The sequence below is a fragment of the Oryctolagus cuniculus genome, chromosome 1 (assembly GCF_051225735.1).
Source record: "Oryctolagus cuniculus isolate XC-2025 breed Fujian yellow rabbit chromosome 1, ASM5122573v1, whole genome shotgun sequence".
Classification (NCBI taxonomy): Eukaryota; Metazoa; Chordata; class Mammalia; order Lagomorpha; family Leporidae; genus Oryctolagus; species Oryctolagus cuniculus.
The window spans coordinates 57,062,948-57,086,622 of record NC_142867.1 but is presented as its reverse complement, the minus strand read 5'-3'; the positions used below and the strand labels follow the sequence as shown (position 1 = coordinate 57,086,622).

Here is a 23,675-nt window from a genome sequence, read left to right as displayed (position 1 = left end):
TTCCTATCAGAGATCGTATTTTATATTTTTATGCATATTATCTCATTTTGTTCATTAACAACTTATAAGGCAGCCAAGATATTATCATCATTTTCCCAATTTCCACTCTGAAGTTCATAGATGTTAGTTGCTTTGCCTAGGTCACCAAGTAGCTAAATCAGGACTGGAATGCCTGTCTCCTGGCTTCTCCTCTCTTGTGCTCTCAACATAACACAGTGAAGCAATGCTTCCACTTGGAACTACTATTCATGCCCTTTTTTAGCTTCAAAATGAACTATAAGGAACAGGCATTTGGTGCAATCGTTAAGATACTACTTGAGATGCCCCCATCCCACATCAGAGGGCCTGGGTTCAAGTCCTACCTCTGCTCCTGAATCCAGCTTCCTGCTAACGTGCACCCTATACCTTCAAGTACTTGGGTTATCTGCCTCCAATGTGGGAGAGCCAAAATGAGTGAGTTCTGGGCTCCTGACCTTAGCCTTCCCCAACTCTGGCTCTTATTGGCATTTAGGGGAACAGATCTCATTTTTCAAATAAAATGAAAATGAACTTTCAAAAACTTTTTATTCTTAGAATTGTATCTATTGGGGGCCGGCGCCGCGGCTCAATAGGCTAATCCTCCGCCTGCAGTGTTGGCACACCGGGTTCTAGTACCGGTCGGGGCGCCAGATTCTGTCCCAGTTGCCCCTCTTCCAGGCCAGCTCTCTGCTGTGGCCCGGGAAGGCAGTGGAGGATGGCCCAAGTCCTTGGGCCCTGCACCCCATGGGAGACCAGGAGAAGTACCTGGCTCCTGCCTTCGGATCAGCATGGTGTGCCAGCTGCAGCGCACCAGCCGTGGCGGCCACTGGAGGGTGAATCAACGGCAAAAGGAAGACCTTTCTCTCTGTCTCTCTCTCTCACTGTCCACTCTGCCTGTCAAAAAAAAAAAAAAAGGAATTGTATCTATTGGGGTTGGTGCTGTGGTGCAGCAGGTTAAGCCTCCACCTGTGGTACTAGCATCCCATATGGGCACCGGTTCGAGTCCCAGCTGCTCTGCTTCCAATCCAGCTCCCTGCTAATGTGCCTGGGCAAGTAGCAGAGCATGGCCCAAGTGCTTAGGCACCTGCACCCACATGGGAAACCTGGAAGAAGCTCCTGGTTTCCTATCATCCTAACTCTGGCCCTTGCAGCCATCTGGGAAATGAACAAGTGGATGGAAGATTTTCTCTCTCTGTCTCTCCCTCTCTCTCTAACTCTGACTTTCAAATAAATAAATACATTTTTAAGAAAAAAAACAATTGTACCTATGACCTAAATTAAGTCTCTTCTGTTCATTTTAATAATAAATTTGAATTTAAAAGGGCTACATAAGAGCTAAGGGAGGGCCGGCGCCGCGGCTCACTAGGCTAATCCTCCGCCTAGCGGCGCCGGCACACCGGGTTCTAGTCCCGGTCGGGGCGCCGGATTCTGTCCCGGTTGCCCATCTTCCAGGCCAGCCCTCTGCTGTGGCCAGGGAGTGCAGTGGAGGATGGCCCAGGTGCTTGGGCCCTGCACCCCATGGGAGACCAGGAAAAGCACCTGGCTCCTGGCTCCTGCCATCGGATCAGCGCGGTGCGCCGGCCGCAGCGCGCCGGCCGCGGCGGCCATTGGAGGGTGAACCAACGGCAAAGGAAGACCTTTCTCTCTGTCTTTCTCTCTCACTGTCCACTCTGTCTGTCAAAAAAAAAAAAAAAAAAAAAAAAAAAGACAAGAGCTAAGGGAACGTGTAAAGAAACTATTCTACAATGCTTGGTACCTCTGAAAGGGAAGACTCAATACCTTTATAAGCTCATGTCTGGCTCAGTGTGTGAAACAGTGTTCTCAGCACCAAGCTGATCAAACTTTCTGGCTACTGCTTATCCCTTAGTAGTAATTCCTATAGTCTTCCTTCCCAAGAAGACTAGGCTCTCACAACCAGAAAGTGGACCAAAAAACTCCTCATACAGCTACCTAGGAAGCCATTATGCCTGGTTTTTAGACAATTATCTCCCCAGATTCATGCTGAGAATAAACAGTTCAAGGGCAAAGAGTTCATGCCTATCTTGAATCCTACCTAACCTATTTTTATCAGTATGAGAACATCTGGGGCTGGCACTGTGGCAAAGCAGGTTAAGACGGCACTTATGATGCTGGCATCCCATACCTGAGTACCAGATGGAGTCCCAGCTCCAGCTCCTTGCCAATATACATGGAAAGGCAGAGGAGGATGATCCCAGGGCTTGGGCCCCTACCACCCATGTAGAAGACCCAGATAGAGTCCCTGGTTCCTGGCTTAGGCTTGGCTCAGCCCTAGATATTGTAGCCATTTGGGGGAGTGAACCAGCAGATGGAAGATTTCTCCCTCTGTCACTCTTCTTCTGAAGGAAGGAAGGAAGGAAGGGGAAAGGGAAAGGGAAAGGGAAAGGGAAAGGGAAAGGGAAAGGGAATGGGAACGGGAACGGAACACTAACTCTCTGGCATACAGGGAAGAAGGGAGGATGGTATGAAGGAGGAGTGCAGCCAAGTGAATGAAGTGAGGCTGTCCTGGAAGGGACTGTAAGATGATGGAATAAAGAACACAGACTAGGAGACAAGAGGCCTGGCTCCTAATCTGGCCTCTTCCAATGACTCACTATGCAATCTTAAGTAAATTCAATTCCTCTCTGGACCCTTTACCTCTTTTTGTAAAATCAAGGGGCTGGACTAGATGTTCTCTGGAATTCCCACAAACTGACATGTTCATTAAGCTAGAAACAAAAGGAAGAATAAGGGATCATTTAAACCAGGCCTTAAATTTGTGGAGTTGCAAGGAAGGATACTGACAAACAGTTCTCTTGCTTAACAGGACAATCTCAATGCCCATGTCAGAGAAATAAGACAAAAGACTAAAAACAGTTTGCTCTAAACCTAAGACACCAATAGTGGAGTAAAATCTCAGCTCAGAAAAGACTGGCCTCTTGCTGAGAGAAGTTTTCTATCTCACTGATCAAAGGGTCTAAAAACACATAATGAAAGCAAATCCCACAGCTTTGGTATGCTCTGTGGTTCAAAGAGCCTGGTGGCTCAATATTTAAAATATAAAACATTCCAGAGCTTCATCAACCTGAAAGAGTCTGCTTCAGAAGATCACTCCAGGATGTGGGAAAGTGGCTGCAGGCACTCTGTCCAGTGGTACAGAGGCTGCCTTACCTGAGGTACTGAGGCTGCCCGACGTGAGTTTTCTCTGCCGATTTTCCTGGTAATGTAACAGGTGGGACCACAAGGCTGATTTGCCCTGGAAACAGGACAAGGAGAAACACCTATCAGTTTAGATTTCAGCGATCAAGGCTGTGAATATATACAGGCTTTTGCAAAAAAATATCAGCACAGTTTCTTGTTTCAATGTATAATATATTTCCTTATTAAAGCACAGGAAAAATATAAAGATTGGAAAGGGAACAGAAAAAGGAAATGATTCCCTAACAGGAACAGAAAAGAGATACCAAAGACAGCCTGGGAAGGACTAGTGGGTAAGAAAGAAAAAAACCAACAAAATGAAACAATCTGTTGGGCTCTGAACGATCTGTTGATGGTTTTGCTTGGGCAAAGCATGATGGCTTTTGCACAGAGGAATGGACATCCAGTCTATATGACTCTATGATAGTTCCTGAATTTCCAAAAACATTGAAAGTACTCTTGCCCTTAGTGCAGGCTGGGTAAAATAAGTCATCACTACGATGAGGATTCACTACTGGAGACAAGTTGAAAAAGCCTACAGTAAAAGTAAGCTTGTACTAACTGCAGGGTAGAAATAAACTATGGTCAATAAAATAGTACTCCAGCATATGGAACAGTAAGAGTTCCAGTTTGGGGGCCAGCATTGCAGCACAGCAGCTGTTCCACTTCCAATCCAGCTCCCTACTAATGGCCTGGGAAAAGCAGTGGAAGATGACCCAAGTGCTTGGATCCCTGCCACATACTTAGGAGACCCAGATGAAGCTCCTGGTTCTTGGCCTCAGCATGGCTTAGCCCTGGCCATTGCGGCCACTTGGGGAGTGAACCAGCAGGTGGAAGACCGACACCTACCTACCTACCTACCTCTCTCCCTCTCTCCCTCTCTCCCTCTCTCTCTCTCTCTCCCTCCCTCCCTCCCTCCCCCCCTCTATAATTCTGACTTTCAAATAAATAAATACATATTTTTCTTCCAATATTGTTTTCAGTTGCATTTTTTTAAAGATTTATTTATTTATTTGAAAGGCAGAGTTAGGGGCCGGCACTGTGGCGCAGTAGGTTAATCCTCCACCTGCAGCACCAGCATCCCATATGGGCATCATTCTAGTCCCAGCTGCTCCTCTGCTGATCCAGCTCTCTGTTATGGCCTAGGAAAGCAATGGAGGATAGTCCAAGTGCTTGAGCACCTGCACCAGCGTGGGAGACCCAGAAGAAGCTCCTGGCTCCTGGCTTTGGATCTGCTCAGCTCCAGCCATTGCAGCTATTTGGGGAGTGAACCAGCAGATGGGAGACCTTTCTGTCTCCCCCTCTCACTGTCTGTAACTCTACTTCTCAAATAAATAAATAAAATATTCAAAAAAAAAAAAGGCACAGTTAGAGAGACTGATCTTCCATCTGCTGGTTCACTCTTTAAATGACCACAACAGCTGAGGCAAGGCCAGGCCAAAGCCAGGAGCCAGGAGCTTCTTCCAGGTCTCTCACGTGAGTGCAGGGGCCAAGGACTTGGGCCATCCTCCACTGATTTCCCAGGCACAGGGAGCTAGATCAGAAGTGGAGCAGCAGGGACTCAAACAAGCATCCATATAGAATGCTGGCGCTGCATGCCGTGGCTTTAACCCACCTCTCAAATAAATGAACATCTTTTTAAAAATTTTCTGTTTCTGGGGTCAGCGCTGTAGTGCAGTAGGTTAATCCTCCACCTGTGGTGCCGACATCCATATATGGGCGCCAGTTCTAATCCTTGCTGCTTTCTTCCAATTCAGCTCTCTGCTGTGGCCTGGGAAAGCAGTGAAAGCCCAAGTCCTTGGGCCCTTGTACCCGCATGAGAGTCGAGGAAGAACATAGCTCCTGGCTTCAGATCAGATCAGCTCCAGCCATTTGGAAGTGAACCAACAGAAGGAAGACCTCTTTCTCTGTATCTCTCTCTCTCACTGTCTGTAACTCTACCTCTCAAATAAATATATAAAATCTTTTAAAAAAAATTTTGCTTCCTGGCATATTCACAGAGTTATGCAACCATCACCATTATCTAATTTTAGAAAATTTTCATCACCTCAAAAAAAAAAAAAAAACCTACATACACATTGTCACTCTCCAATCCTCGCTTCCCATAGCCTCTGAAAACCCTTAATCTACTTCTGTCTATGGATTTGCATATTCTGAACATTTTATACAAATAAGGTTGCACGATATAGGGTCTTTTGTGTCTGACTTCTTTCATTTGGCATGTTTTCAAAGTTCATCCACTTTGTATCATGTATCCACTGTATGATTCTTCATCCCCTCTATTGTTGAATAATATTCCACTGTGTGGTTACAGCACGTTTGGGTATGCGCTCATTAGCTGATGAAGGCTTGGGCTGTTTCCACTTTTTGGCTACTACAAACAATGCTGCTCTGAACCTTTATGTGTAAGCTTTTGTGGAGACATGTTTTCACTTCTCTTGAGTACCTACCTAGAAATGGACTTGCTGAATATAATATAACTGTTTATATTACTACCAGACTGTTTTCCAAAGTTGCTGCAACATTTTACATTCCCATCAGCAATATATAAAGGATCCAATGTCTCCACATCCTTGCTATCTTTAATTTAGGTATCCCAGTGGCTATGAAATGGCATCTCATTGTGTTCTGTTGGATTTTTAAATATACAGCTACACAATGGACAGCACAGGTACACAGGAAAATGTTTTTGCAGGATAGGTATGGCCAATTGTTTGCCATCCCCCATTAAACGGAAACTCTAAGAAAGCAGAAATCTGGATCTGTTTTGTTCACTGAAGTCTGTCAAGTGCCTACAACAGTGCTTGACATTCTGTAGGCTCCCAACAAATATTTGTTGGATACTAACATGTACTTTATAATTTTTCCATGATAAAACTGCTTTTTAAATTTTTTCAAACTTAAAAATATATAAAAGTTGGGGCCAGTGCTGTGGTGTAGTGGGCTAAACCTCTGACTGCTGCACCAGCATCCCATATGGGTGCCAGTTCAAGTCCCAGCTGCTCTACTTCCAATCCAGCTCTCTGCTATGGCCTGGGAAAGCAGTGGAAAATGGCCCCTGCATCCATGTGGGAGACCCAGAGGAAGCTCCTGATTCCTGGTTTCGGATTGGCTCAGCTCCAGCCACTGCAGCCATTTGGAAGTGAATGAAGACTTCCTTCTCTGCCTCTGCCTCTCTGTAATTCTGCCATTCAAATAAATAAATCTTATGTTTTTTTAAACAAGGACTATATTTCCTTTTTAATGATAGGTAGAGTTATAGACAGTGAGGGGACGAGACAGAAAGGTCTTCTATCCTCTGGTTCATTGCCCAAATAGCTGCAATGTCCGGAGCTGAGCAGATCCGAAGCCAGGAGCCAGGAGCTTCTTCTGGGTCTCCCACATGGGTACAGGGGCCCAAGCACTTGGGCCATCTTCTACTGCTTTTTCAGGCCACAGCAGAGAGCTGGATCAGAAGAGAAGCAGCTGGGACTAGAACCCGTGCCCATATGAAATGCTGGCACTGCAGGCGGAGGATTAACCTACTGTACCACAGTGCTGGCTCTATCAAATACACACACACTCAACTTCCTGAGGATTTCTTTCAGATAGTTAAACCACCTGCATAAAAGGAAATGTTAATACCAGGTCTTTTCCCACTGGCTAAGGAGAGTCAATGAAGGCCCTTGGAGCATGTTTGGTAATTCCAGTGCTCCAAGTTCTCTTTCTTTTCTATCTCTGGATTAGGCCAGTGATAAACAAGATCTCTCAGGTTGGCCTCCAGCTCTACTCCTGGGAAGGAAAAAGCAACTTTGAAAAAGTCTGACAGAGATTTACAAAGTTTATTTTTAAGTAAAATTGCTTGGATCACATTTATTTACTAATTTGTTTAACTATTTTAAGTCTCACTCAATGAGTGCTGTCATTCCCTCAAAGCCAATCAGCTAAAAAAAAAAAAAAAAAAAAAGAATGTGGGAAAGAGCCAGTGAAAATAGGAAGGAAAACAACATGCTTAGCAGGGAGAAGTCATGCATCAATTACCTGTTTCACTTGTAGCCCATGACTCCAGATTCTCTCCAGGAGGTCACAAAGGCTGGCAATCAAGGTATTCTCCTCCACTCCTGTGATATTCACCTCCCCATGCCCTAATTCCACAGCCTCACGGCCCATCTTCTCCACCAGCATCCTCTTAGTCTAGGAATCAGTAGATAGATAACCACAATAAGGAGGATCACACACAATCAAAGAGGAGTATGGCAACCTCACAGCACATCTGCTGGGCTGAGAGGGACAAGATGAGTAAACCAGAACAAAGTATATAACTACGTAGGTCAGGTTGTAAGGAATACATGCTTCAGAAGTTTAGTTAAGAAGGAGACAAGAATGCAGCAATCACTGTATGATTCTTGGCAAGTGACTTCATCACTCTGGATTCAAATTGATGAAATAAAACCTTTTGGTCATGCTCATCTCTGACACTCTCTGGTTCTTACTGCTTAAATAACTTTACTAAACAAATCTTTAAGCATACATGTTAGTATTTAAGCTGTCAAAGGGATAAAAATTTGAGGAAGACCATATACTTTTTTTTTTTTTTTTTTTTGACAGGCAGAGTAGACAGTGAGAGAGAGAGACAGAGAGAAAGGTCTTCCTTTTCTGTTGGTTCACCCACAATGGCCGCTGCAACTGGCGTGCTGTGACCAGTGCACCACGCAGATCCGAAGCCAGGAGCCAGGTGCTTCTGGTCTCCCATGCGGGTGCAGGGCCCAAGGACTTGGGCCATCCTTCACTGCACTCCCGGGCCACAGCAGAGAGCTAGACTGGAAGAGGAGCAACCGGGACAGAAACCAGCGCCCCAACCGGGACTAGAACCTGGTGTGCCAGCGCTGCAGGCAGAGCATTAGCCTATTGAGCCGTGGTACCAGCCAGATCATTTACTTTTAGGCACAAAAATTTCAATTGCTTATTTTAAAACCATTATCAAAAACACACACTGTATAATGATAATCAGTTTTAATTAAATACTATGTGCCAGGCACTATATGAAGCATTGCATTATTCATTTGGTAGTTTTAACAATTTTATGGGATAAATACTACTATCATTTCCAGTGTATCAGTGAGGAAAATGAGGTCAGAAAACTCAAGTAATTTGTATAAAATCACACAAGCGAGGCTGACACTGTGGTGCAGCGGGTTAAAGCCCCAGCCTACAGTGCCAGCATTCCCATATGGGCACCAGTTTGAGTCCTGGCTGCTCCACTTTCAATCCAGCTCCCTGTTAATGTGCCTGGGAAAGCAGCAGAGGATGGTATAAGTGGGCCCCTGCACCCACGTGGGAGACCTGGATTAAGCTCTTGGCTCCTGGCTTCAGATTGGCTTAGCTCCGGCCGTTGTGGCCATTTGGGGAGTGAACAGCAAATGGAAGCGCTCTCTCTCTCTCTCTCTCTCTCTCTGTATCTACCTGCCTCTATAACTCTGTCAAATAAATAAAATAAATCTTAAAAAAAAAGAAAGAAAGAAAAATCACACAAGCAAAGTTAGCAATCTGTCTTTTGAACTCAAATTTGCCTCAATTTTGAATTCAAGTTCCTAAGTAAGGGCCAGGGCCAAGATTGTGGTACAGTGGGTAAAGCTGCTGCCTGCAAGGCAAGCATCCCATATGGCCACCAGTTTAAGTCCCAGCTATTCCCCTTCCAATCCAGTTCCCGGTTAATGGCCCCAGAGCTTGGGCCCCTGCTACCTATGTGGGAGACCTAGAAGAAGCTCCTGGTTCCTGATTTTGACTTGGCTCAGCCCTGGCTACTGCAGCCATCTGGGGAGTGAACCAACAGACTGAAGATCTCTCTCTCTCTCTCTATACACACACACACACACACACACGCATCTTTCAAATAAATGAAGAAATTTTTAAAAAAAGGAATGAACCAGTATATGGGGGCTCTGTTTCTTAACAATAACAACAACAAAAGATTTAAGTGTACCTATTAATTTGTGACATATAAAAACCTAAGGGGCTGGTTTTGTGGCACAGTGGGTTAAGCCTGTGGCACCAGCATCCCATGTGGGTGTCATTTCGAGTTCCGGCTGCTCCACTTTCCAATCTAACTCCCTGTTAATGCACCTGGGAAGGCAACAAAGGATGGCCTGGGTCCCTGCCAACCATATTGAAGACCTAGAAGAAGCTCCTGCCTCCTGACTTCCACCTAGCCCAGCCCTGGCCATTGTAGCTGTTTGGGGAGTGAACTAGTGGATGGAAGATCTTTCTTTCCCTCTGTCTCTCCCTTTCTCTGTAACTCTGCCTTTCAAATAAATAAATGAATCTTAAAAAAAAAATACTAAAATGCAGGGTAAAATAATCACTTCTAATCCTACTTTTCAAAAGCAGTAATTCTTAGTATTTTGGCACCACTTGATTCCAGCATTAATGGTTTATTATAAAATATATCATATATACAAATATTATTATAACCAGCACCCAGGTCAATAAATAAAACACTAGTCATCTATACCTTTGAAGTACGCCATATGATCTCTTCCAATCACCTTTCTACTCTTGGAGTGATCACTTACACAATGAAACTACAGAAAAGCAAGGAAATTACTATCACCTATACCTGTTTCCCTAAACAATACAACTTGGGTTTGCCTGAATTTTTTTTTTTTTTTTTTTTTTTTTGACAGGCAGAGTAGACAGTGAGAGAGAGAGAAACAGAGAGAAAGGTCTTTCTTTTGCCGTTGGTTCACCCTCCAATGGCCGCTGCAGCCGGCACACCGCGCTGATCCGAAGGCAGGAGCCAGGTGCTTCTCCTGGTCTCCCATGGGGTGCAGGGCCCAAGCACTTGGGCCATCCTCCACCGCACTCCCGGGCCATAGCAGAGAGCTGGCCTGGAAGAGGGGCAACCAGGACAGAATCCGGCGCCCCGACCAGGACTAGAACCCGGGGTGCCGGTGCCGCAAGGCGGAGGATTAGCCTGTTGAGCCACAGTGCCGGCTTTTTTTTTTTTTTTTTGAGTAGAGTTATAGACAGTGAGAGAGAGAGAGAGAGACAGAGAGAAAGGTCTTCCCTCTGTTGGTTCACTCCCTAAATGGCTGCTACGGCCGGCGCGCTGCACTGATCCGAAGCCAGGAGTCAGGTGCTTCCTCCTGGTCTCCCATGCAGGTGCAGAGGCCGGTTTTCTTTTGTGATAGGCTTTTTCACTCACCTTTACGCTTGTGAAATTCATCCATGTTGATGGGCTTAACTACTCTCCATTTCCATCATTGAATAGCATTCCACTATATGAATAAATATACTATATTTATTTTTTCTCTTACTGATTGGTCTTTGGGCTATTTCTAATTTAGCTTTTTTTTTTTTTTTTTTTTTGACAGGCAGAGTGGACAGTGAGAGAGAGAGAGAGAGACAGAGAGAAAGGTCTTCCTTTGCCATTGGTTCACCCTCCAATGGCCACCGCGGCTGGCGCGCTGCGGCCAGTGCACTGCGCCTATCGGAAGGCAGGAGCCAGGTGCTTCTCCTAGTCTCCCATGGGGTGCAGGGCCCAAGCACCTGGGCCATCCTCCACTGCACTCCCTGGCCACAGCAGAGAGCTGGCCTGGAAGAGGGGCAACCGGGACAGAATCCGGCACCCCGACCGGGACCAGAACCCAGTGTGCCAGCGCCGCAAGGAGGAAGATTAGCCTACTGAGCCGCGGGCGCCAGCAAATTTAGGATTATTACAAAGAGTGCTGCTAAAGATTTCTTGAACATACACCCTGGGACATGCTCTCAAAGTTTCTCTAGGGAACATATCAAGGAGAAGAATTACTAGGTATAATTTTGTTTTCCAAAGTAATCATACAAATTAATACTTCTAACAATACAAGAGTTTCTATTTCTCTACTTGTTAGTCAATACTTTGTGGTGTTAGACTGATTACTATATTTCTTCAATTCTAAGATGCACATTTTCCCACAGAGTAACAGCTGAAAATGGTATGTATCATGGGGAATGAACCAGCAGACAGGAGTTATGTGTGTGTGTATCAACTAAATAAGTAGTTTTTAAATGGTATGTGAAAGTATTCCTCAGTCATCAATGGCCAGGCAATAGACATAGGAAGTTGTTACTGGCGTGGCATGCATCTCAAAACTTGAGAATGAAGACAACAAAGGAGCACTCTTATAAGACATGCAGCATCAGCAATTTTCTTGATAGCAGAAAAGACAACATTATATAGGAAAATAAGGATGTCAATGACTCAGAGTAACCAACTTTAGTTTTTTTAAAAAACACTTAAAAAATCAGTACTAATATACTATTCTAATTTTTAGCATTAATAATTTCTTCTGCAAGAAAAATCATTGGGGGTCAGCGTTGTGGTGTAGTGAGTAAAGCTGTCGCCTGCAGTGCCAGCATCCCATATGGGAACCAGTTAGAGTTCCGGCTGCTCCACTTCCAATCCAGCTCTCTGCTACAGCCTGAGAAAGCAATAGAAGATGGCCCAGGTCCTTTGGCCTCTATACTCACATGGAAGAGTGACTCCAGACTTCAGATAGGCTCAGCTCTGGCTGTTGCAGCCATTTAGGGAGTGAACTAGCAGATGGAAGACCTGTCTCTCTGTCCCTCCCTCTCTGTAACTCTGCCTCTCAGATAAATAAATAAAATATTTTTAAAAATTTATTTCCTCCTATAAATGACTACTACTTCAACCTATAAATGAGTGTCACTTAGAAACCAAAAACGTAAGAAAGTATTTTATTCCACTAATAAATAAACATACTATTCCAAATTAGTTGAACTGCCATAAAAATCACAGTATGCTGACTTGATTGAAAGACTTTTTTTTGCTAGAAGACAAATTTAAATTCATAAATAAGATGTTAAAAATTAAGAATGATTGTCTTTATAAAGAAAAATATCTAAACAACCTGAGTAATACACTTTGGCCTGGCACATATGAGGTACTCAGTAAGTTCCTGTTTCTGAACCTAAGAGATTACTGCCATCAGATTAAAACAGAGAAGTAAAACATTTTCACATATGTAAGATTAATCTGCTAAAGTCAGTGAAAACTAATCTGCTGTAATATGTGAGAATGAAGACTAATCTGATTTCAAGTAACGTAAAACATCCAGAAACTGTCTCTCTCAGTTTTAAATATGTATATTGTTTACATCAAGCAAATCATACTTCTCTCAATAAATGGTATATTTTATTTTTTAAGGTTTTATTTATTTATTTATTTTTGACAGGCAGAGTAGACTTTTATTTAAAACAAATATATCCAATTCCAAGTTAACAGAATCTTGAAATTAGTATTAGATCACTTTTATTAACAGTATTTTTAAAATCAAGAAGGGTTTCCAGGGTTGGCATTGTTGTATGATGGGTTAAGCCACCATCTGTGATGCTGGCATTCCATGTGGATGCTTGTTTGAGTCCATGCTGCTCCACTTCCAATTCAGCTCCCTGCTAATGTGCTTAGGAAAGCAGTGTAGGATGGCCCAAGTGCTTGGCCCCTGTATCCATGTGGGAGACCTGGGTGAAGCTCCAGGCTCTTGGCTTTGGCCTGGCTCAGCCCGGCCTGTTGTGGCCATTTGGGGATTGAAGCAGTGGATGGAAGATCTCTCTCTCCATCTCTCCCCACCGCCCCCCAACTCTGCCTTTCAAAGAAATAAATGAATCTTTAAAAAAAAAAAAAAAAAGTAGTCAGAGCCAAGCTTTGATCTCACCTTTTCTGCCAAGCAAAACAACACACACACAGAGGAGAGGTGTCCATGGCTCACCTTGTTGCGGCATTCCTTCAGCAGGCCCTCTACAAATTTCCAATTTGTTTGGGCAATCACTGATGGCGAGAGGTTGGACAGTTTGGGCTGGCGGATGGTGCTGCCCATATTTCTGGCTTCCTGGATGTACTTCTACATCAAACAAAAAATGCAAAGGCCCTTTGTCCATGCAAACCAAACCACAGGTGACAAGTACTGATGGGTACCTGAAGAGGGCACTATCACCCACCCTTTCTGACTTAACTTTTTCTAGGATCAGATAAAGTTTGGAGAAGAAAATTTAAAATAAAATTTTCCTACCCAAAGAAAAACTGAGATAATTATTTGCTTCTGCTAATGTAAAGTCTTCTATGAACTTATTTAATGATATGAGGCAAAGATCGTTACACATAGCTAAAGGATGTGTAGCTCACCGTGCAAACTCAATCAAATCTTATGGTACCACAGAGAAAATCACCTTCCCAACCAAGATGGGAAGAATTTAACTCTTCTGTCCAAATCAAAGACATCTATCTAACCTTTCTAAATTAAAACTTGGAAAATAAGACTGCAAATTCAAAACAATGCCATGTCTTGCTTTTCTAAAATGTGCTGGCGATTCTCTACACATTGTTTTAACAAAGAACCCACCCACTGCAGCAAATTGCACGCTGACATCCTCCATATCTCAGGTTCAAGACCAACATTTTTATCCCAGAGTTCTCCCACTCCCCCATATGTTATTCCAGCAATACTATGTCCACTCTCTCCCTTGGTCCCTTAATCTTCCCTTGCTTCCAATCACAAAGTTAGGGCTCAATTACCATTACTGGGGTTATGGCTTACCTGCCTCCTAACTTGTTAGCTATTTCCATAACTCCCTCTTCCAAATTATTCTGTCCATAGCCTGTTACACAACACACACCAAGCCTTAGATCACCATTTTCTCTCCTTGAAATGTTCTTTTTCTTTAACAATCCTATCATCCTCCAAAGCTTAAACAAATATTGGCACCTCCTCCAAATAGCTTTGTTTGATGATTATTTCAAGTACAACTGATCTCTGCTTTCTCTAATCAGTGACAAAACCTTGTTTTGGACCTCAAATGGCCATTTCAAAATAGTGTTGAACTGAAGTTATTTGCGTACCTGACTATGCTCCCTTAAAAAACTGGTATTTCCTGAGGGCAAGGCTGCCTCCTTGTCATTTTCATATTTCAAAGTGCTTACCTCAATAACTTTGACCAAGAAAATGTGCTCAATAAACACTGCTAAAATAGTAATACACAGGTGAGAGGTTTATTTCCATTTAACCTGACGAGATCCAAGGGAGACTTTAAAACAATATCAAATACCAATATCCCTGATGTTACCTTCACAATAAAAGCAAGCACATCTGTATCCTGAAAATCAGTAGTTAAAAATTCATAATCATATCTTGCAATTTTAATTTATTTCTTTAAAGAAACAGCAATAGTATAATAGGCTATTTATTTTCCTATTCACTGAGGTGTCAGACATATATGAAAAACAGTATGCTTTATTGGGTTCTATGTCTGTAGGATGAAAAGTAAAGGGCCTTTTCTCAAAGAGAAATTTCTGAACAGGTTTCTGAAGGTGAAGCCCCATTTTTACAACTTCTCTGCACCTATAAAAGGTGGGGTATCTAACCTGAGATTTATAACTAGAAACTGTACTAGAAACAAGTGGCAGTAGAGCTGAGATATTCAACTTATAATGAGGACTCGGTAATTCTATTCAATAAATCCTTGGGGCCAACATCACAACACTGTGGGTTAAGCTGCCACATGTGACACCAATATCCCATGTGAGCGCAGGGTTGAGTCCTGGCTGCTCCACTTCTGATCCAACTCCATGCTAATGTGCCTGGGAAAACAGTGGAGGATGTCCAAGTACTTAGGCCCCTGCTACTCACGTGGGAGACCAGATAGAATTCCAGGCTCCTGCCTTCAGCCTGGCCCAGTACCAGTCATTGTGGCCATTTAGGGTATCTATCTATCTATCTATCTATCTATCTATCTATCTATCTATCTATCTATCTATGTCTCTCTCCTTCTCTCTGTAACTATCTTTCAAGTAAATAAATGAACCTAAAATCTAACTAAATAGAGGCTGGCATTGTAGTGCAGTGGGTTAAGCCTCTGTCTGCAATGCCAGCACCCCACATGAATGCTGGTTGAAGTCCTGGCTGTTCCCCTTCCAACCCAGCTCCCTGCTAATGAGCCTGGGAAGGCAGCACAAGATGGCTGAAGTACCTGGGCCCCTGCCACCCATGTGGGAGACCCAAATAGAGTTCCAGGCTCCTGGTTTCAGCCTGGCCCAGCCCTGACTGTTGCAGCCATTTGGACAATGAAACTCTGCCTTTCAAATAAATAAATAAATCTTAAAAAAAAATAACTAGAACTTAAAATAACATTCCTCTCCTTTAGTCCTCTTAAAAAAAATCAAGATTGCCTGTTTAAAGATACAGAAAAAGTAGGAAAAGGGTATCCCTTTCATGGGGTGGGCATTGTGGGGCAGCAAGTTAAGCTGTCCCTTGGGACCTCATCCCACATCAAAGTGCTAGTTCAAGTCCCAGCTACCATAATTCTAATCCAGCTTCCTGATAATACACCTAAGAAGAAGCAAAGGCACAAGTACTTGGGTCCCTACCAACACATGGGAGACCAGATGGAGTTCCTGGCTCCTGGTTTTGGCCCAACCTAGCCCAGTTTTTTGGCATCTGGTGAGTGAATCAGCAGATGAAAAATCTCTCCCTCTCAGCCTCTCTCTCACTCTGCCTTTCAAATAAAAAAATTAATAATTTTCACAAAAACAAGATTAAGTATCCCTTCCTTAGAATCAGAGATTCACAGCACTAATCCAAGTTCAGTTTTTCTGCTTTTCCCTCTAACTTTTTTCCCATCATAACACACAAAATAGCTTCACCAATTTAAAAATAATTTCACCCACATTTCAGACTCTCACCTTTTAAGGTTTTTCTGGCACCCACCCAGGGAGTGAATATTACGCATGAGTAAGTATGGGGAGCACCTACAGGGTCAGTGACTAGCTGCCACTTGGAAAATCACCTACATTCTGATTTGTCATAAGCAAGGCCTAGCATCAAGAACTAGATCATTACTAACTCTTCTTAATGGAAAGAGATCATTGCTGGGGCACTTGAATCACACCAGAGACCAAGGAAATGAAAAGGAGGAATGCAAAGCATGGTAACAGAGTCATTCTTAAGGTATCTTACCTCTCTCTGGTCATTATCTAAACGCAGGTGTTCTGTGTGTTGCTTCTGCCGATCTTTCCGCCTCCACTGAGCAGGGGCATTCCTTTTTGTCCACCTGACAGATTCAAAGCAGGCGATTAAAAGCACCCACTAGAAAAGGAAGGTCAACTGATAGGGGGCTGGCATTGTGGCACAGCAGGTAATGCCAAAACCTCTAACACCAGCGTCCCATATGGGTGCCGGTTCAAGTCTTGGCTGCCCCACTTCCAATCCAGCTCCCTGCTAATGCACTTGATAAAGCAGCAGAGGATGGCCCAGGTGCTTGCGCCCCTGCACCCACATGGGAGACCTGCAAGAAACTCCAGCTCCTGGTTTTGGCCTGGCCCAGTACTGGCTGTTGCAGCCATTTACGGAGTGAACCAGCAAATGAAAGATCTCTCTGTCTCTCTCTCTCTCTGTAACTGCCTTTCAAGAAAATAAAATATATCACAGCCAACGCCATGGTGTAGTAGGTTAAGCCTCTGCCTGTGGTTCAGGCATCTAATCTGGGTGCCGGTTTGTGTCCTGGCTCCTCCTCTTTCAATCCAGCTCTCTGCCAATGGCCTGGGAAAGCAGTGGAAAATAGCCCAAGTGCTTGGGCTCCTGTACCCTTGTGAGAGACCAGAAGAACCTCCTGGCTCTTAGCTTCAGATCAGCCCAGCTCCAGCTATTGCAGCCATTTGGGGAGTGAACTAGCAGATGAAAAAACTTTGTCTCTCCCTCTCTCTGTTAGTAACTCAAATAAATAAATAAGTCTTAAAAAAATATATATATATATTTTAAAAAAAAAAAAAAAAAAAGGTCAACTGACAGGAGAAAACTTGAATGTCCTGAAGCCAGCCTTGGCACAGGTAATCACCAATGTCACCAGAAAGAGCTCAAAGACCTTCAGGAAGAGCAGCTTAAATAACTGTGACTGAACAAGAAACAGATAACTCCCTGGAGAACACAGATATAGGTGTCTTGAGACATCTATAAAAACTTCACATGCAGATCCAAAACAAAAGTCACTCCATTCTGTCTGGGCTTTGATACACTCACCTTTAAAAGTAATCTAAGATATCTACTTTCTATTCAAGTTCCAATGATTTCAATCACCACTTTATTGATGACACAAAGCTAGCTTAGCTATTGTACAGGAGCTAGGCATAAAAAATTATAACTGACTTGCAGTCTGGCTTTTTGCAGGTCCTGGGTATGTGGGATATTGGACACAGGAGCTGACAGGTATTCTGTCACCTGTTTCTAGTCTAAACAGGGTCATCTCGGTCTTTTCCATACTTGTTTTATAAAATTCGGGGGTCATCTGGGGATACCAGCTCCAGCCCAGATACTGGATGCTCCTTAGTACTATGGCTTGGGAGCTGGAACAGGGAATCTTTGGGATTGACTTACTTGTTGCTGGCTGGCCCCGTGGAAAGCACATCAGACTGCAGTTTAGGGAAAAAGCCTGGCTCATATTTCCCTTGTCCAATCTTCATGTCAAGTAAATGTGGGTGAACTGCAGTGTGGTCGATTTTTGCCAGACGCAGCTCAATTGCTTTTTCTGAATGAGAAAATAAAATAAAAGTCAAAACTTTTTTCAAACATTGTTTTTGAAAAGCTACCTACCCTTCCACTTTCCAAGATAAACTGAAAAAGACTGATTTTTACCCTTCTGCCTGAAATAACAGGGAGAAAACACGGGTAACATGCAAAAATCGATGAATTTCAAAACACTGGACAATGGTGCTGCGATGTAGTATAGTAGGTTAAGCCTCTGCCTGCAGCACAGGCATCCCATATGGGCACCAGTTCTAGTACTGCTGCTCCTCTTCCAATCCAGCTCCCTGCTAATGGCCTGGGAAAGCAGTGGAAGATGGCCAAAGTACTGGGATGCCTGCAACCATGTGGGAGACCCAGAATAAGTTCCTGGCTCCTGGCTTCAGACCAGCCCAGCTCTGGCCATTGTGGCCATTTGGGGAGTGAACCAGCAGGTGGAAGACCTCTTTCGCTGTCTCTCCTTCTCTCTAACTCTGCCTCTCAAATAAATAATCTTGAAGATAAGAAAGAAAGAAAGAAAGGAAGGAAGGAAGGAAGGAAGGAAGGAAGGAAGGAAGGAAGGAAGGAAGGAAGGAAGGAAGGAAGGAAGGAAGAAAGAAAACACTGAACATCATGCAATGAAAGAAGCAGAAAACAAATAAGGTTATCCCTACAACTGCCCAAGCTAACGGCCTTGTGGTGGTTTTCAGACTTTGCTACAGAGAAGGGAATCTAGGCAGAGGCACTCACTTAAGAACAAGGTGGCTGAATTAAGAGGACCAGAAATGGTAACCCACATTAGATTCTGCTGTTATTACGCAAACCTCTTTAAAATATAAATAGCTCTCTTTCTCTCCGTCTCCTGATCTCTCTGTCTCTTGATCTTTCTCTCTTTCTCTTCCTCTCTTTTTTTCCTTCTTTGCCCCTTCCCTCTGGTCTGTCTGGTTTCCCCCAATAAATCCTTTCCCTTACTCCAGTGTTTGGTGTGCTTAGTAGCGGCCTTACATTGGTGCCATGACTTGGATCCATGCTCCCCCAGTGACTCTCCTCTCCCTTCGGGGATCTCTGAGCTGCCCTGGGGTCCTGGATTTCTGCCAGTCACAAAACACACCCCCGGAACTCCTTCGACGCCACCAAACACTCCATGATCTCCATCCACACATCGGCCTTCCAAATTCTGAGGTAAGATGCAGAATTCCCACGGCAACTTCTACAGGTTATGGTTCTTCTCTTGTCTAAAAGTCCTGGTACTGGGCACCAACCACAACTCTGGTCTCTACAGACTCTGTGTACGGGCAACAGTGGATGTGAGTGATGACTCAACCTCCTGTTTCCCTTCTATGGGCTAAGCCCTGGGCTCCAGTGGGTGCATGGGTGACGACCCCATCCTCTGTTCCCATATCCTCTCATCAGACAGCTGAGATCTCAGGACACCCAATATCTGCCGATCTAACTCTACAGGTCACCATGGGAGCTTCTTTCTTCCTGCATTCCAATTAAGTAATATGGTCCCTCCCAAATTGCCTCCAGACCTGAAATGCCAACCCTGATAGCTCTATCACTTCTGTGAGTGAGCAGGAAAATGGAAGGAGATCCCATATGTTCAAGCCTTTTCTATCTTCTATCTAAACCTTCTATGTGTACTTCCTGCTCTCTCACCCAGGTCCTATTGGCCTCCAAAGTTTCTACTAGAGGTCAAGGGCCTGAGCCAAACCCTCTGCCTTCTATGTCCCCGACTCCAGCTCTTCACTGTTTCACTGTACATCTATCTTCCTCCCACCCAAGAATTCCAACTTTATCTTAGAACCAGGCCTGGTCCAAAGCCTTAGCAAAGGATCCTCCTGCAAGTTTGGGAATGGCCATCTCCATGCTTTCACTTTCCAGCCCTGGTCCTCCAACTGGTCTTTGCCCCTCCCTCTCCTGTTCCAGTTTTACCATAAGAATAGCAAGGGAGTGGTAATCCTATCCCGAGCTCCCTGCTAACAGAGAAACAAATTAGGTATCCCATCCTTCCAATCGCTCTTTTGTTTTTATCATGAGCAAGCCAGACAGGAAAATTAGGTCTTTTGACCTCCACCCCAATGGACTTCTTGTCTTTGGTCCTCTAGCCCACAAGCAACTTTACTAGACATTAAATTTGAAGAGGTTTCTCTCTCTGAATCTAGGAAGATTACTACCTTTAGAAATATTGCTTTTAACTCGATGAACTTATTTTTCAGTTTATTTTTAACAGGTTTCCGGGTAATCAGTATTCAATGAAACAGCAATGGATAATCAGTACTTGTTTTAGATGAATGCAATTTTAATTGAATACTGACAGAGATATACTATCAGCATCTTAAGTCATTTAGGTGTAACTGCTAATTTAAATTGAGTAAAGCAAATGAAATAAACGCCTCTAAATGTAAGCTTTGGTACTCTCAGCATGTTATATTCTATAGAAAAACTATTTGGGTTTGTTTAACAAATATGTTTTCATAAACTGTCTATGAAAAATAGTTCAACACTACTTAAGGTAACTCATACTGAAATCTGATGTGTTACCTTATTTAAAAAATGTTGTCTTAATTCGGAGATTTTTAACAGGTTATTTAAAATGTAAATCAAGGAAATTGGCAGATGGAAAACATCACAAGTATAGATATGTGCGCTTGGTAAGGAAGGTTAAGAAGGAAAGAGTTCTTTTGAATAAAGAAAGGACATGGTTTGTAAGAATGACTTCATCCTGAAGGTTAGTTTACTTTAGACTGGAATGGAAATGACAGAACGTTTCAAGTAAGTTGAAGAGGGTGTATGGAAGTCACAGAAGCTTATGAAATAAAGAAATTTTGGATATAAAAGCTATTAATCTATTTCTCTTTGACATAAAATCTGATCCTCTCGTAAAGCAATCAAAGTAACCTATTATGTTCTCTTGATGTCTCTGTTAAATTCTAATTGTTTAAAAACAGCTGAGTTTTTTATTAAGAGCTATGGGTTATTTAAATATATGTTTATTTTCAAATTTTGAATAATCACTTTTTTTTTTTTTTGACAGGCAGAGTTAGACAGTGAGACAGAGAGAAAGGTCTTCCTTCTGTTGGTTCACCCCCCAAATGGCCGCCACGGCCGGTGTGCTGTGGCCAGTGCACTGCGCCAATCCGAAGCCAGGAGCCAGGTGCTTCCTCCTGGTCTCCCATGCAGGTGCAGGGCCCAAGCACTTGGGCCATCCTCCACTGCCTTCCCGGGCCACAGCAGAGAGCTGGACTGGAAAAGGAGCAACTGGGACAGAATCCAGCACCCCAACTGGGACTAGAACCCAGGATGCCGGCGTCACAGGCAGGGGATTAGCCAAGTGAGCCACGGCGCTGGCCCAAATAATCATCTTGCAACAATGACCAAATCTGGTCCATATCATGTCATGATATTAAGGGATCCTAATTCAACAAGATATTTTGGATTTCGAGCATTCTAGGCATCTTTAACAGGCATTCAAAAAAAAACTCCAAAAAATTTGGACTTTGACAATTTCCAGATGGGCTCCTGGAAATGTCAAAAACACGTATCTCTTATCTTGTAGAGACACCAACTAATCCGGCTATTTGGATTATATTAGAAGTACTGTCAGGATGTGAAGTGGTGCTAAATTTTAAGTTCTCGTAATATAAAATGCTACTGATACAAACATCTGAAAGTTAAATATGTCTAATGATCTTGAGTTACTAGAATGATGGTTATCTTAATGAGAAAGGCCCAGAGGCCTAAAAGGGTAAATGCTTTGTAAAATCCTACAGGTGCTTTTGAAAATACTGTGTGAAGTATTGTTGGTTAATGAGTTTATAATTTTAAACATGGCTATTTGAAGCATTTTGTCATCCACAGTTTTGTATATCAGATCTGCTACTTATGAAACTAAAACATTGTTAGTTCTGTGTTTAGCTATCCTCCTATAGGTTCCAATGGACTTTTTCCAGCCACTTCTACCATATTCAGTACTTTGGGATGGCTCTGTAAACAGATGAAGCCAATAATGCACTACAGGTTCCAACTAGAAGAAAGTATGGTTAACTGAGGTTACTAAGAGCAGAAAGTAATTTGAATCAACTGGTAATTTAAAAAACAGTTAAAGAGTTTAAAAAGCTATTACTGAAACTGCTTTGGTGTTCTATCTTTCATGTTATGTTATATGTGTATATATATTGTATGTCTACATGGGAAAATTTATTAAGAACTTTGTTTTAATTGGCTTACAGATAAAAGACTGACCATAAACTTAAACAGCTAAAATTAATCAAAGATACATTTTGATTCATGTGACCTGAATCTTTGTATCAGATATTTTAAATTTGTTGGTAGACAGACCAAAAACATTTTATATGCTTGTGCTTGAATTTGCTGGTTAAACAAGCTACACCATGTCAGATATTTAAGAGATATTTCCAAATACATGTATTCTTAAAATTTATAGAAGGCATTGGACCTTCTGGTAAATGTTTTCATAAGTTGTTATTTAATGGTTGAAATTGCTTGCTAAGTTTTCATTTGATATTGCTATTGTCAGTAAGCAATCTGGAACTTGCTCCCTCATTTCTTTATTCTAAGCCCTACTTTTCCCCTCATTTCTCTATTCTCTTTGAGGTAGGAAATTGACTATACTGAAGGACTCTCTAGGATACACAATTTGATTTTTAGATCTTATAAAAGGGACGACTAACATTTTCTATAATAGCATAGCCAAAAGGAGAGCTTAAATTATAATTTCACAGCTAGATTTACTTCGCCCTTAGCGCAGTAAACAGGCAAAACCTCCCTTTCAAACAAAGGGAGAGAAAGTTTTAAAGTGAAGACACAGCTTTCCTTATGGGCACTGTCTACCTCAAAATAAACCACTATCAGAACATGCCTGTGACTATAGACTTCTAGTTTAGGCCACCGAAGATTAGAGATGGGACTTGAGCACCCCCTTGATTTGCATCCTCTGGTCTGCTTTAACAAAAACCAAAAGGAAAAGAAAGCTAGGCATCAGAAGCAATGCAAAGATAGCTGGCAGGCCAATTAATGGCTGCTTTACACAGCAATCTACCATCAAGGAGACCCAACAGGCCAGTGCCCGAATTGCTTTTCGATGTAGAAAGCCAGGGCTTCAGCAGAAGTTAGCTTATGAAGGGCCCTGGCAGCTTTGTCAGCCAAGAGTTGGATCACTGGAAATGGAACTGCCCTGGAGTCAAAGGACTCTCAGGTCAGAGCCACAGACCTTGCTGGCTCCAAGCTGAAAAGCCCTTCACTCAGCCCAGCTTCCAAAGTGATCACTGCTGCTGAGGGGACGGCCAAGTAGGGTCAGCAACATTGCAGGCAGAGCTGTAAATTTCCTGAGATATGCCACCTTTACCTGGCCAGCTCTCCTCCCAGGCCAGCTAGGTAATGGAAGTCAACAGGGTGCCTTTCCCAAGGAGGTGCATACCTCCCTTAAGATGTACCCCATATGAAGAGAGAAGTCTGGGCCTCATAACTGATAAGACCTTAAAGCCCACGAGATTATTTTTTTTTATTTTACTTGTTTTAATCAAGTAATGTAGCTGTTGGAAACAGGAACTTTTTTTTTTATTTGACAGATAGAGAGAGAGAGAGACGGAGAGAAAGGTCTTCCTTCCATTGGTTCACCCCCCACATGGCTGCTTCCAATCCAGCTCCCTACTGATACACCTAGGAAAAAGCAGTTTATGGTGGGAAATCCAAAGGAAACTTCAGGCTCACACCTTTGGCCTGGCCCAGCTCTGGCCATTGTGGCCATCTGGGGAGTAAAACAGCAGATGGAAGCTCGCTCGCTCTTTCTTTCTCACTCTCTGTAACTCTGACTTTTAAATAAAGAAAAAAACCTAATAAATCTAAAAACTGGATATTTCAGAAGATCCATAAAATTCATAAAATTGATCAGGAATCTTTTTTAAAAACACACAA

At 43.0% G+C, this 23,675-nt stretch overlaps 1 protein-coding gene across 3 annotated transcripts in view; it reads right to left on the bottom strand.

Moving 5' to 3' along the window:
* Window positions 1-23,675, bottom strand: part of DENND5A (DENN domain containing 5A) — a 128,568-nt gene that overhangs the window by 14,567 nt on the left and 90,326 nt on the right. For all 3 annotated transcript variants that reach the window (XM_070073625.2, XM_070073626.2, XM_089329033.1), the window contains 5 exons: window positions 17,613-17,763; window positions 16,200-16,293; window positions 12,960-13,091; window positions 7,234-7,386; window positions 3,187-3,271 (listed from right to left, as the gene is read on the bottom strand). In XM_070073625.2, coding sequence (XP_069929726.1) covers window positions 3,187-3,271; window positions 7,234-7,386; window positions 12,960-13,091; window positions 16,200-16,293; window positions 17,613-17,763 — 615 coding nt within the window. The remainder of the gene's footprint in view (window positions 1-3,186; window positions 3,272-7,233; window positions 7,387-12,959; window positions 13,092-16,199; window positions 16,294-17,612; window positions 17,764-23,675) is intronic.